This window comes from Eurypyga helias, unplaced genomic scaffold (genome assembly GCF_000690775.1).
Source record: "Eurypyga helias isolate BGI_N326 unplaced genomic scaffold, ASM69077v1 scaffold20071, whole genome shotgun sequence".
NCBI classification, from domain to species: Eukaryota; Metazoa; Chordata; class Aves; order Eurypygiformes; family Eurypygidae; genus Eurypyga; species Eurypyga helias.
The window spans coordinates 22,034-36,153 of NW_010230384.1; the positions used below are offsets into that span (position 1 = coordinate 22,034).

The following is a 14,120-nucleotide window of genomic DNA, read 5'->3' on the forward strand; positions in this document are numbered from 1 at the left end:
ATGGCCAGGCCATTAGGATAGTTTCATATGGAAATGACTGTTGGCCAGATTACACTTAAAACTGGGAAGGGCCTGGTGTCCTTGGGACAATGTACAGACTTTAGTGAAAATGTAGTGGGTGCTTTCTGGTTGTCCTGTCTTCACTTCTACCATAGCATCTGCTACTGTACGTGGATGTTCTCGTGCTCTGTCTCAGAGCAGCATCAAACAAGTGCCAGGTCCTCATGTCTCCCAAAATGTGACCACCTTGCGAGAAGGTGCTGGTGTGCATGAGTGCTGTCTCTGAATGGCTCTGGACCACATTATTCTCCTGTCCCAGGTGGGAACTATGCTGCAATCTCCCTCTAACAGTGTTTTTTCTCCCTTCCCCTCCTGCAGACATGCCTGGAGTTGGAGCGATACCTTCAGACTGAACCGCGGAAGATCTCTGAGACCTTTGGTGAGGATTTGGACTGCTTCCTTCATGCTTCCTCAGCCCCAGATGGAGAGGACAATATCCGACGGCTGGACCCCATCCTTTTACCAGTGGAGACGAGTACATGTGACAAAAGCGCCAACATGGACATTATCCTCTCACGGGACAAGCTGCTGTCTGAGACATGCCTCAGCTTGCAGTCCACCAGCTCTTCCACAGAAGGCTACACAGCCGTCAACCAGGCCCAACTCAATGCAGTAACCTCATTAACGCCCCCCTCCTCGCCAGAGCTCAGCCGCCACCTCGTAAAAACCTCACAGACTCTCTCAGCTGTGGATGGCACGGTGACATTGAAATTGGTGGCCAAGAAAACTTCACTCAGCTCCATGAAAGTGGGTGTAGCAACAGCGACCGCGGGGACGATAAAAAGTGGGCAAAGTGACAGTGAACAAGGAGGTGCAGGGGCAGAAGCATCCCCAGAAAACAAGAAGAGGGTTCACCGCTGTCAGTTTAATGGGTGCCGGAAGGTTTATACAAAGAGCTCCCACTTAAAGGCTCACCAGAGGACTCATACAGGTACTTGTGTAGGATGCTTCTCTCATCTTGTCCTCCTGCCACCTAACTGTAACCATCTCTTTTTATTCTCATTTAGAAAAGAAAATAATCTCTTCTGAAAGTCCAAGCTTCTGCCTATGATACAGGGCAGTGGAAAAATCTGGTAGGCTGGCAAATATACCCATTATTTGAACAGAGGAGTTCACCCTCTGCCATTATCCTGTTGGGGTTTTGTATGTCTTACGGGGTTTGATGCAGAGCAATTTTAGGATACCTAAGGGATGTAGATGTATCATTCATGTTAAAACTGTGGGCATGCCAGTTTGTTTTTTTGGCACTCAATTCCCCAAGACAACTTTGAAAATGTTAATTTTAGTCAAGTGTTAATTGCTTTAAATAGAAAATAGCACGGGTAGGTTTTTGTTGACTTTTGTATGGGGGAAAGAGAAAAATGCATTTCAGATCTGAGAGATGTGTTTTAGGAATGAGAGAGAGCATAAGAGAGCATGTGGGTGGATGCACACATGTAGGCACGCAGATGCACATACTCTTGAGATCGTGGACTTCTCTGGTAATAAAATACAGTGAGAACAATTGAAAGAATGAAATAGTGTAGGTAGAGAGGAAATTGGACGTATGGAAAGATGTCCGGCTGTTATTTTGGGTAATATTTACTAATGTTGCATATAAGCTCCACCGTGTAAGCTTCTTGAAGTATACCGAATTGGCTTAGGTTGGCTGTTCAGGATCCCCACCCTCCTGTCATTTGTTTATAGTCCCCAGTAGCTTTTTGGCTTTTATTCATTTGCAGTAATAGCTGTGCAGTTCACACGCATTGCTGCTTTGTTCTAAGCTTCACATGTGATGAGAGATGATAAATTCCCATTAGCACTGTCTTATCATGTGATTATTCTTGTTTCCAGAGGGATTGCTGTAATCAGTTTTCTCAGTTTTACTGTAAAATGTGTGGTCTCTTACGATAACTGCACATTTAATTCACGATCTTATCATGCAGGCAGATTCCTAGAAGTGAGTTTGTTCTTGCAAGGTAGAAAATAACATGTTGGACCAGTGCAGTAAATCAAACAAATGTGTGGGTTGTTAAGAGTGCTGCATCCATCAAATACTAGGCAGCCCTGTAAAAGTTACATAGTCTGAAGCATAAATCATGTTAAGACATAAAAGGCATTGGTTTGATCTTTTTATATGGGCTTTCTAGTGCTTTTATTGGGGATAGCCACCTTGCCAGGAGTGACCTCACTTGTGATCCAGTGATTTGAAATCCAGTGAAGGTAGTGCAAGTCAGTTTAAAAACTGCAACAACGTGGTCAGGAGGCTCCTCTGCTGGGAGGCTATCCCCCACTGGGGCTGTCCAGGGTGATATCCCAGCCAAGGCCACCCCGCAGGCGACGCACCTCCCACGAAGGCACAAATGCAGAGCGTAAGAGCTGTTGACGCGGTGGTCTTGTCTGTTCAGACGTGATCCCTGCATTCCTCCTCGAGCTGTAGTGGTGGGTCTTACACAGCTCCAGGATGTGACATGATCACCTAGAAGGGGTGAACTTGTGGAGTTTTTCTGCTTTTGTCACCCAGTAGGTGGGGATATGAACCAGGAATCCTGAGAGAGCACTTGCAAAAACCACTACTCCTTCAACGCCCTTTGGAATCAAAATCTTGCATGGTTTTCCATGCTTTTGAACCCAGCCTTAGGTCTGATTGAATTTTATATCTGAGGTCAAAACTCTTCCCCTCAGTAATATCAGCATGTGAAATTTTATGTTTTACAATTAATCCATGGCAAGAAACTTTTCTCACTGGCCTTGTGACACTTCTGTTGAATCGCCTTAGACTTTTGCTGTGGTTTAACCCTAGTCATCAGCTAAGCACCACACAGCCACTCCCTTGCCTATCCCCGACCCCCAGTGGGATGGGGGAGATAATCAGAGGTAAGAACAGTTTAATAATTGAAATAAAATAATAATGCTGCTACTACTACTACTAATGGTAATAATGTGTAATTATAATAATATATAATGAAAAGGAAACAACAACAACAAAGAGACAAAACTCAGGGGGGGAAAGAAAGTGGTACACCCGCTCACCACCTGCTGAGTGATGCCCAGCCAGGCACTGAGCAGCGATCCTCACCTGGCCAACTCCCCTCAGCTTACATACTGAGCATGACACCGTAGGGCAAGTTGGTCAGTTTGGGTCAGCTGTCCTTCTAAAGAAGAAGCTGGGAGGACAGGGGCAGTGTAAGAAACTAAAAAAGTCCTTGGCTTAATGTAAACATTGCTTAGCAACAACTAAAACAAAAGTGTTACCAACATGCTTCTCAGCACAAATCCAAAACACAGCCTCATACCAGCTACTATGAAGAAACTCTATCCCGGCCAAACCCAGCACAACTGTACGTAGTGCCATTGGCGTGTATGTGTCTGCCCACCCACGGCAGTGCTCAACATGGAGAGAAAGGCAAGGCCACCTTTGCTGGCATGTGGGGAAGACCTGTATCATGTGGTGAGACTTCAGCTGCAGTGCCCACACCCCCCACTCCCAGCACCTCACCTAGTGGGTGCAGCTACCCCTCTGATCTTGCCAGTTAAACCCTCAGTGGTTTAAACAGCCCCTAAACCATTTACTAGTTTATGGGAGTGTTCCTGTTTCCAAGTTCTAAGCTGATAGCATAGGCTGTTAGGAAAGCAGGAAGGCGAAAGACAAGAGGGAATACAAACCTGGATGAGGAGCAATCCTGTCTTTGCAGACATATAACCACCCTGAACACTGTGCGTAGCTGTATAGAAAGCATGGTTTCATTTGTGATGAGAACTGGGTGCCACCTTGTTGTTAAAGGAACACCTTTGATGCAGAACCTGGGAGCAAGTAGGCACCTGGCTCCCATTTTTTTTCTGTGGAAAGCAGATTGTCTAAATGCCTTTGAACATTCACGTCTTGGGAGCAATCTGAGTGGATCGAGGGGAGGGGTGTGGTAAGCTTATCTAACTAGCTTATTTGGGTCCAAAGCACAAAGTCATTTAGACCCCTTCATTCTGCTTAAGTGCTCTGTTCCCTTTAAAACCACTGACCATTGGATGCCTTAAATCAGAGCTGGTACAATCAAGACATGAAATCTGCTCACGCTGACCTCTGCAGCGGGGTTTCCCCGCAGGGAGCTCCTGCCTCCTATAAAAGAGAGGGACAGAGAGGAATAGCTATGGAAATTTGGGACTGAATTATAAATGGCAGGGCTGCCTCCTTTCCCATGCACGCCTTCAGGGCTAGGGACAAGGAGCCCTTTTATCCACCAGTGCTTTATTTTCTTCATGCAGTGAGTTGACTGTACTGTGGGTTGCGAATGCACCCAGCAGTGCCAATGGCTAAAAACTTAGTCAGTGGCTGAGCCAGAGGGTCTGAAATGATTGCAAGATATTTTCCTTTGGCTGGTAGTTTGTTAGTATGTCATGCAAGAGCAGTCTGCCAGTGCAGGCTCTGTGTAAAAGGGTGCGAGTGCCCTGGCAGACAAAGAGCTCAGTGTGGGGTTCACAGGCAGGGAGGCAGATGCGGGCTGGTCACACAACTTGCACGTGCAAAGTCCGCTGAGCCAGAGGGTCTGAAATGATTGCAAGATATTTTCCTTTGGCTGGTAGTTTGTTAGTATGTCATGCAAGAGCAGTCTGCCAGTGCAGGCTCTGTGTAAAAGGGTGCGAGTGCCCTGGCAGACAAAGAGCTCAGTGTGGGGTTCACAGGCAGGGAGGCAGATGCGGGCTGGTCACACAACTTGCACGTGCAAAGTCCACTTGCTGGATCAAAGGGATTTACTGCAGTGCATGAAAACAAGAAAACCATGGGCTGGGGAGCTGGGGGGTGGAAGGTGGCGGAAGGAGGCTGCATTCCTTTCGTTCATATGTAAGGCTGAGCAGACAGACGCTGGCTAGCGTTCCTTGCTGCTGCGTGATGAGTCCGGCTGGGCTGAAGGCAATACAGGCTGATAGCAGCTTGCTAGATTGGAGACGATCTTCCCTTAGGGTTTTGCTTTGCTGGGGAGCCCAGAAACAGTCAGACCCCACATTGCACTCCGTGCATCCCCCACATTACTCTCCCAACATCTCCTGCATCTCATCCGTAAGAGAATCAGGACAGCGCTGTGAGGCCCATCAGTGGTTGAACTGGTTATGAAACCACCTTCTGGATGACCTTTGGAGAGGGAAAAACAATCATCTGTGTGGGAGAGAATTTAATCTGGAAGGGAAAGGGAAAAAACGTTGTCTGGATGGAAAGGGAAATGAAAATATTTGGATGAATTCAAAGTAAGCTGGGGCATCTAAAGCGAAGGGTGTGTGTGAAGGAGCTAAGAGCAGTGCTGGGACTGACTGTCAGAGGGCAGCAGAGAAGGCACTCAGGGGAGAGATAGCAGCTGGGCCTGTAAACAGGAGGAAAAGGTGAGCTGTAGGTTTGGAAAGACCATGCTGCCAATGTGAGCGTGAGGTAAAAACACCTAAAGAAAGAGCCACCAGTACTGGCACGGTAATCCAACCCAAGCACATTCTCTCACAGTTATTCATGGAGCAGACATCAGTGCAAACAATGACATTTTGTCTCTTGAGAGGCAGAAATTTTCATCCAGACTTCACACATGCATGGAGATGAATTGCCAGTGTAATGGAGAGTGGAGAGGGAAGGAACTTGAAGGAGCCAAAACCCTTGTATACTCATCAGTACTTCCTAAATTAAAAAACCAGGATATTGCTGGCAAGTGTCTGGATGCAAATAAGTCTAAGGGTGAGCTGGCCTGTGACCTATGGAAAGATTAGTCATGGGATGTGGCTGTGTATCCCAGATCAAAGACCTCTGGAGGAGATTTCTATCTCCTGACAAAACTATTCCTATCAGCCTTCCTTGCAGTAATGTACAGGGGAAGGTATGAGGTGGTGTGGGTGCTTTCTGGCCAGAGATAAAGCATCACATATAAACGGACCAGGAAATCCTTAAGATTGGGAGAGTGGTAAAAAAATGACCCTCAGGGGCTTCTGCTGGAATTTTCATTTTATAAGTATCAGAAGGCTTTGGATTTTTTTTCTTCATCCATCTAAACCAAGGATCTGATAAGCTCAAGTCTGAGAAACAGCAGCTGTGCACCTCACATCTATGTTTAGGTTTATAAAGCCTAAACAAGTAGGAAATACCCATGTAAATAGATGATACTATCTTAAGATAGCACTTACTAAGTGGAGTTTGTTTCCCATTGTCAGGACATCTTATTTTAAATTACATACTTCTTTGATCCAAAGTGCTGGGTGAGAGTAACTAAACCAAACAAATCCACCCTGCAGGAAAACAAATTACTGCATTTGCAAGAAAAAGACAAGATACACAAGAGTATTATAAAGAGCATTAATGAACAGGAAGTTAGCTTTCCCAAAGTGTTGGAGATAGAAAAGGAAACATCCAGAATTTGGAAATTATTGGAAAAGACCAACTTGCTGAGAGTAGGCTGGATGATAAAGAAGATGAATACAAAGTAAAGGAATAATAGAGAAAATGAAGACTATCTGTGTCAGTGTTAGCACATGAATAGGAAGCCGCATTGCTGTGTTGTGGTAGTATGGTAGCACCCGTGAACAGAAAGCCAGTGAAGAGAAAGGCAAAGCAAATAGCCAAGCACAGCACCAATTCTGCAGGATGCAACATTTTGAATGATGACTTAGGGAAAAGCATTCGGGAGAACAGTATATGTAGCATACGAGAAATGGAAGGCAAATTGCAGGAGTTTTTGTTATAGATACCCGTGGCTTCATAGCAGGTCCCCAGCTCTGTGTGCAGGGCTGCAACCTGGCAAGGGGACATGGGGGATGCTGAAGCAACAGCGTGGCAGCAGCTGATGCAATGGGTGAATTTGCCATTGGAAACAAAAGCAGAGAGAGGAGGAGGGTGTGAGGAAGACCTTCACTCAGGGCTGGATTTGTTTTGGGGTACAGCTGCATTGCCAAATTGGAAAGATATGTTTTGTTGTGGGGTTGGGTTTTTTCTAAGTTTTTTGGGTGAAGACATGACAAGAGTTTATCAGCTCTGATTAAAATAAGCCCAACCTGATCATGAGCTCTTTAAAAATGGCTGTGTTTGAAGCCTTTTAGCCTTTTGGCAAGTTTGGAGGGGAGTGTTGTGATTTCACTGTGGAGGGCCAGAGCCTCACTTCATTATTGCAGCGAGAGCTTAGGGTGAGGAAACGAGCTTTGTGAACCTCCCAGGTGGCAGGAGGACAGGCCCTGCCAAAAGCACCCTTGGCCATTCAAAACACCAGTGGTGTTCATCCCCTGCTTGGTTGCCAGTATCTGAATTCTTAGTCCTGTGTTTCTGCTCCATCATTTGCCAAACCAATAGCACTGGACAGTCCTACTGTTTGTGCTTGAAAATGTAAATAGGTTTTGTTTGTTTGTTTGTGTGTTTGCCATGTGAGATGATTTTTGGCACAAGGGAGCCATAGAAAGTGATGTTTGCTGTCTGTTCAGCAGCTGCAGGAGGCAGAGTGCAGGCGCCTCCAAGTATTACGGCAGGCTGCCTCTGTACGGCACAGAGGAGCCTCCTCTAGTTTGTCATCTAGTGTCTTCTTTATACCCACCCACCCCTGAGCCCCATGAGGCACTCGGCAAAACAGGGAGCACAGAGAAAGACTGTAAGTGAAAACCCTCAGCTTCTCTTCTGGCGATGTCTCTTGCATTGCTGCTGTCCAACCCTGGGTACAAATGGCAGGTTAACGACGAGAAGCTGTGATTTTCTTGTCCATTTGTGCAAAGCACTGGCACTTCTGAAGTATTTGAGGTCACACCCAGCCTGAGGCAGAGATGTGTGCTCAGAAATGTTGTTTTAGGCTAAGGTGGGCTTGCTGGCCGAGAAGGGCCTGAGCTGGCTGGGAGACCTGAAGTGCTCTGGGCAGGAAAAGCCAAGTGTGTGACTTCTCAAAAGCAGGTGCCGGGTTAGGCTGTTCCTAAGCACAGTGTGGGCATTTGAGTCTGGGTCACATCCAGGACCCTGGATGGACCTCTCCTAATCCAAAGCCTGCCTTTGACAGCCATGTGGTCACAGTCCCGCATACCTACGTACCACCAGCAGTGACCTGCAGGCAGGAGCAGATGAATGACCAGGCTTCGTGGAAACTGACCTAAATACGGCGAAGGCATCCACTTCTGCCAAGGGTGGTGGGGTCCCGAATAAAACCATGGGTGCCGTGGCGTCGGTGGTGCCTGCTGTATAGCACAGACAAACTGTGGGCCGGGAGGCCAGCCAAGCCTTCATTAGCATTAGGAACAGAGGCTGAACTATAGAGGTTGAAGATAGCTGAAGGACAAGCTTATAATGCAGAGAATGCAGGGTGGATTTCATGAAGAAAATTGTCTCTTTCTGTTTGGCTGCAGTTTTGAAGAAGGTATGTTTGTATCTTCAGTAATCATCTGTCTAACCCCATTCTCAAAAGCTGCTTGGTTACTACACGCCCAGCAGTGAACGGTAATGGGATGCACTAGATTGAAATGAGTGAGAGGCAAGGATGCCAAGTGAGGGCAGTTTTGAAGACTAGTGCAGCCACTTTGGATAGGGGAAGACAAAACACTGCGTGGGACCTGCTGTATCCACAGGTCTCTGACAGTGACCGAAACCTTTGTGTCCCTGCAGAACCAAAATCTTGCCATTGGTCAGTTTTTATACATGGTAAGAAGGCTTGATAAGAATGAAAAGCCTTTAAAACATTGCAAGCCAGTTCGCCATCCCAGCAGTCCCCATTTGTAGATCGGCACCCAAGTGCTGTGTTGGGCAGATTTGCTCCTGAAGATGTCTGGCCTTCAAAACCCAGGGTGGAAAATGGGCTGCAAAATCTGAATGCTGAAAAAAACATTTGCAGGCGTGCTAGCTAAGCTAACGATGACAAGCATGTGTTTCAAGATAAAAGCTGATCCCCAGCTGAGTTCTGAAAGAAAGGTGCCCTCACTGCATGGCAGTGCACATGCAGAGGCTTAGCAGGGATTTGTTCCTGCCTTCTGTACGTCTGGACTCTTACCACCAACAGAGAAAACTTAATAGATTAGTTGGACAATTTTGCTATGTCATTCTAGTTTTCTTGTGATGACCATAAGCGATCATTAGTGCAACAGAAGCTTGTATTAGTTCTTGGAAATGGACGCTTTAAAAATACAGGCATGCACATCTGCATGTACGTTTGTTCAGCATGTAACTGCATGATTCTGAATTATGCTTAATTCTGCACAAACTTCCATTTGGATGTGTTCTTGTTGGTCACCTGTAACTTTGCAAAGCTTTTGCTTCTTCAGAGTGAAATTTTCCACATTTGGTCTCCTTGCAGTGTGTTTGTTATTTTAGAAGTTGGAGAAAAAATATTTGTTTTTGAGAAGAATGTGGCATGTGTATTGGGGAGGGTCAGGGAGAAAAGGGCTCTCCTCAGTCTAACAAGTTTAACTAAAAACTTGGCCGATGTAATGGAAAACAGTCTTTGAGTAGAAAACTTCTGTCTGTGAATATCGGTGAAAAATAACTTGAATAGACTAAGCTATGATCTGGTGTAAACTGACTTTCATATGCGTGTGATACATGTCTTACAATTTTATCACTAATTCTTTGCAAAAACAATAGAATCTCAAAGGTGATTCTTTTCCTGGGCTTTGTTTGGCTTTGTATGTGTGTCAGGAAATGTCTTTCAAACAGAAAACCATTTTATTTTTTAATATTTTCACCCTGAAGATGCAGGGTCACTCAGCAATGGAATCTCATAGTATATTTGTGTCCTTGCTTAGTTACACTCATCTGGCAGCATGAATGACCTACGTGGTTTCCAACTGCGTGTTTGTACCTCCCCTAGAGCTAAGGACAGGTAATCATTTTCCAAAATCCAGATGAAGAAACTTGCTAGCCAGTAAAATTAATTATCATTACTCACTGCCTTGTGCTCTGGAGACCAAGCTGCTCGGTTCACTGAGGTTTGCCCAGCAGTGTGGCCCAGACCTTTATACTGAGCTCTGCTGAACATGAAGCAGCAAGGAGCTTCTGTGCCACCGGCACAGCCTGCCACCTCCAGCCCCAGGACAGGGAGAAAACACCAGGAAGGATGGGATCTCCCTCAGAAACATCACGTTGTGGCCACTGTGTAGGTAGCCCTGCTGACACCAGTGCAGCCTTCACTGGGAGAACTTGCCCGTGTATTTTTTAAGCCGAAGCACACGATTTCCCTTCTACCTCCACCCCCAAATCAAACCCAGTATCTGAATGAATGAAAGCATCCTGGATCTTCTTCTGTTTTGTTGTTGACAAACTGGGGAACTGCAAGGAGTGCATGTTATTTTCCCTTTGTGTTTTATTCCTGTGCTGTCTCTGCCAGTCTGCATATTTTTTTTTTTTAATCTTTCTCTGATTTTTCAGTGGCAAAAGGGAGAAAATGAAGTGACACAGTGGTGACAAACATCAGCATTGTAATAGTTTGAGTAAGCAAAGCCCCACATTCATTAGCAAAAATACGGAGCAAAACCATTTAAAATGTTAGCATTTGGAAAGGCAGGTGTCTATTCTTCCTCTTTTTTTTTTCATTGGTCCTAGTCCCCGATACCTGTGTCTTGTATTTTGCCTGGAATACTCGCCTTTGTATTTTGCCTGGGATTTCTCAGAAGCAATTGGCCTAAACCGTGGGCATCCAAAGAGCACATCTTTGATACGCTGCTCCGGATTATGTAAATAGGCACCATGGCCCAAAAAGGACTGTCTCCATTGTTCACCCTCTGGGTTAAGTTAGAAAAAACAAAGGGAGAAAATATATTTTAAGGTCCTGGAAAAATCTGACCCAGTGAACTGCTGTATTTTTTTCCTTTTTCATCTGCTCCTGCTGCCGCTGCTACCTTGCCTTGCATCTTTGAGCTCACACAGCTCCACTGAATCTGAAACTAAAAGCCCTTATTAGAGGAGATTTTTTTTAAAGTTCTTGCCGCTCCTCTGGGGACCGCAGTAATGGCAGCTTGAAGCAGCAGAGAATGTGTAATTAGGGCAAACAGCGATGCCTCGCATGATGGGGAGGAACAGGAGGAGAGGAGGGGAAGCTTGCAACAGCCCGGTGTGCGCAGGCTGTTACTAGGAGACCCCGGCACGAAATGCATGAGATGCAGGGTGCTAATGGGCCAGCCGCCGCCTGGGTACCAGCCCGACCTGCTGCACAGCTGCTTCTGCCCTCCCGTTGCCAAGCAACTCCATCCTTATTTTGTTCTTTCCTTTTTTTTAAAATTTTTTCCTCCCCTACCTTTATTCTGGAGGCTTAATTGGGTAGTTTTGCTGCCGGGTGCCTGCCCGGGCCTGCTGCTCTGCTGCTGTCCCCAGGGCCCGGGGCTGGGGGAGGATGTGTTGGCAATTAATGGGGCAGAAGCGCGGGTTGTGCACCCGGGCTGGCGCCAGCATCCGTCCCCCAGCCCCACTCCTCACCAGCCAGGAGCTTCCTTCCGAGAGGAGCTGCGGAGAAGGGGTTTGAAAGGGGAGCAGTGTTTTGAAGGCTTTATCGCTCCCAATGGAGCCTTGCATAGACCCAGAGAGATAAAACGCGTGGCGTTCCTCCCCACCTTCAGTGCTTGGAGTGTATGGCAACGAGGGTTCGTTAAATACGGCCTCACGTAGAAAATGGGAAATTTCCATGTCTTTGAATGTTGCTACTTGCTTTGCTTTTCTTTCAGCTTTGTGGATGTGTGTTAGGTGCTTGTGTGTGTGTAAGACATAATGCTGCAAAAATTCATTTCTTTTCTTGTCCTGAATGGCTACGTGCCGAAGTCTGCGGCTGGCTCAGTGGACGAGCTTTGGCAAGGCCCTTAGGTACTAATCCGGAGCTTTGAAGTTTGTAGAAAGACTGATTGGACACTGAGTCTGGTTCTTAACCTCTTTTCCCCCATCTCTAATATAGACATGATCAGAGCCATCTCTCCATAAGGACACTGCTGACCTTTTTGGATGAGAGGAGCTGTACATTGTTCATGGAAATGTACTGCTTTTACCCTTGATCATCCCTGCCCATCTAAAAATAGGTACAACTTTCTCACATTGTGTATTTCACAGTCCTGTCACATTCCTCTTCTGCCCCGTACTGTCTCCTGCCAGGTTTTCTCTTTTGCTTTGTCACCCTTTCAAAGGCTTTTCCATCCTTCTAGCAGGTGACAAAGCTGTGAATAAAATGCCCTTTTTTTCTCCCCTTTTTACTCTTTTTGGGTAGAAAGCGTTGGTAAGCCACTTAAGCACTGACCACTGTCGTCCTGTCCCGTTCCCCCCCCCGCCCTTGCATTCCTTTGTATTAATAAAAATAATAATTAGGCTTTCTCTTCTTCAACAAAAATCAATTAGGAGTATATTGAGGAATGAGAGGCTCAGAAAAGTATCTGAAATTGATTTTTGTAATTAGTTTTACTGGTTGATACGTTGCACGCACATACGCTTAGATGTTAGCATTGATCTCCAGAGGATGTGTGTATTAAATAGACTGCTCTTCCTTTTTGCTAAAGAAATGAACTTCTTAATCTTAAAGAGAGGGTGATGTCGTGCACCGAACTGCAGCTGCTCCCAAGCTTTTCTGTAACCCCACCAGCAGGGCAGCTGCCTGAGCCATGTGATGGTCACTTGCCGAATCTAGCGTGGAAGTGGGGATATTTAACAAGCAGCAGGTCTTGGGCTACTCCTCCTCTGTGTCTCGTGTGCATAGGTAATGAGGGAGGACAGGCACAGGTGTTCAGGAGACCTGCCTGGTTAGATGTCCGTTTTTCAGGAGTCCTCAAAACTGAATGTCCTTCTGCAACATGCTTCTATTACATATCACGTAGCTCTTCCCATAGGAAGAGAGGAGTGACCGGTAACATCTTCTGTTGTGCCATGTGTTGTGTGCTGCTGTTTCGCTAATTAGAAGAATTATGGCTTGGCTTCATTGGTATGCCATGTATGTAGCTTGTAAAGCTCTCAGGGACCCTTGGAAATGAAGAGTGCTACATAAATATAAAATATTGTTAATGTGATGTTCCACATTAGGCGTCCCATTGTGCTGTGGCAGACTTCCGTAATAAACTGCAAAGCAAATCCGAACGCCTGCCTGGCGTTTCTCTATGAGGCGGTCTGGGGGGTGGCTTCTCAGCGAAGACCACACTGGCTTCTGACATTTCTGAGTGACTTGTGTCTGCACCAACAACATCCCCGTGGGCATGGTCCTCTGAAGGGTGCCTTGGGTCATCCCGCAGTGCCACCGCTGCTCGCTGCAATGGCAGTCCCAGTCACCAGCCCGGGAACAGCAGGTCCCACAAGGATTTCTCAGAAAGGGTGGTGAGGAAAGTTATTAAAACAGTTTCTTAAAAAGCCAGTGGCACTTCTTGATTCTTCACACATTTCTTTGCACAGCTCAGGCCCCCAGAGCTTCCTTATAGGAGAAATCCAGGCGAGAAATCTTACATTTAATTGCTTTTTCAGTTGTAATTTGTAGTTTGTCTGGTTCTCCACGAACAGCAGTCTTGGAGCAAGTGTAGCTAAAGCTGTCTTTCAATACTTATTTTTAGACATCGAGGCTTTTAGAACGTTTCATTTTGGATAGTTTTTAAATCATGGATTTTAAAAAGGAAGGAAATGTTTTGTGTTTCTTTCATAAAACTTTTTTTTTGGATCCTGAAACTACATGTAAACAATTCACAGTGCATGAGAACACATGGTGATTTTTAAGGGGGTGTTTCTATTGTTTCCTTAAAGCACTTTGCATGCTAGTTTTGTGTAGTTGTAACACGGTATTAAGGAGCTCTTAAAACATAATACAACAAATGTCTTATTTGAATGGCCTTCAAAATGTGCATACAGACAGGATTTGGGGTTTTTCCCTCAGTTTCTTTTAGCATTTTTGGCTAAATTAGTCATACTGTCAAAAGAAGTCCTGTGACTACCACATTTTAACATGGAGAGACACCAGCAAGGATTTTGGCTGTGATTCTCCCCTGAATTTCATTGCAGGACTAGGGGCTTAAACTAATAATTGTTTTACTAAGTGAACCGTAATCAACATGAGTTTGTGGTGTGGTATTTAAGGTGGGGTGCAGGGGAGGGAGAAGGAAATAGATACGGATAGATAAGCTCTGTAGCACGGTTGACACGCTGGAGG

General features: G+C 45.8%; 1 protein-coding gene across 1 annotated transcript; it reads left to right on the top strand.

Annotated features, from left to right (window-relative positions):
- Positions 1–269: 269 nt before the first annotated feature.
- Positions 270–991, top strand: KLF7 (Kruppel-like factor 7 (ubiquitous); the record flags this gene model as incomplete). Its single annotated transcript, XM_010160725.1, is given in 2 exon segments — positions 270–355; positions 357–991. Coding segments are annotated over 2 exon segments (721 nt in total), but the record flags the coding sequence as incomplete, so codon positions are not given.
- Positions 992–14,120: the final 13,129 nt, after the last annotated feature.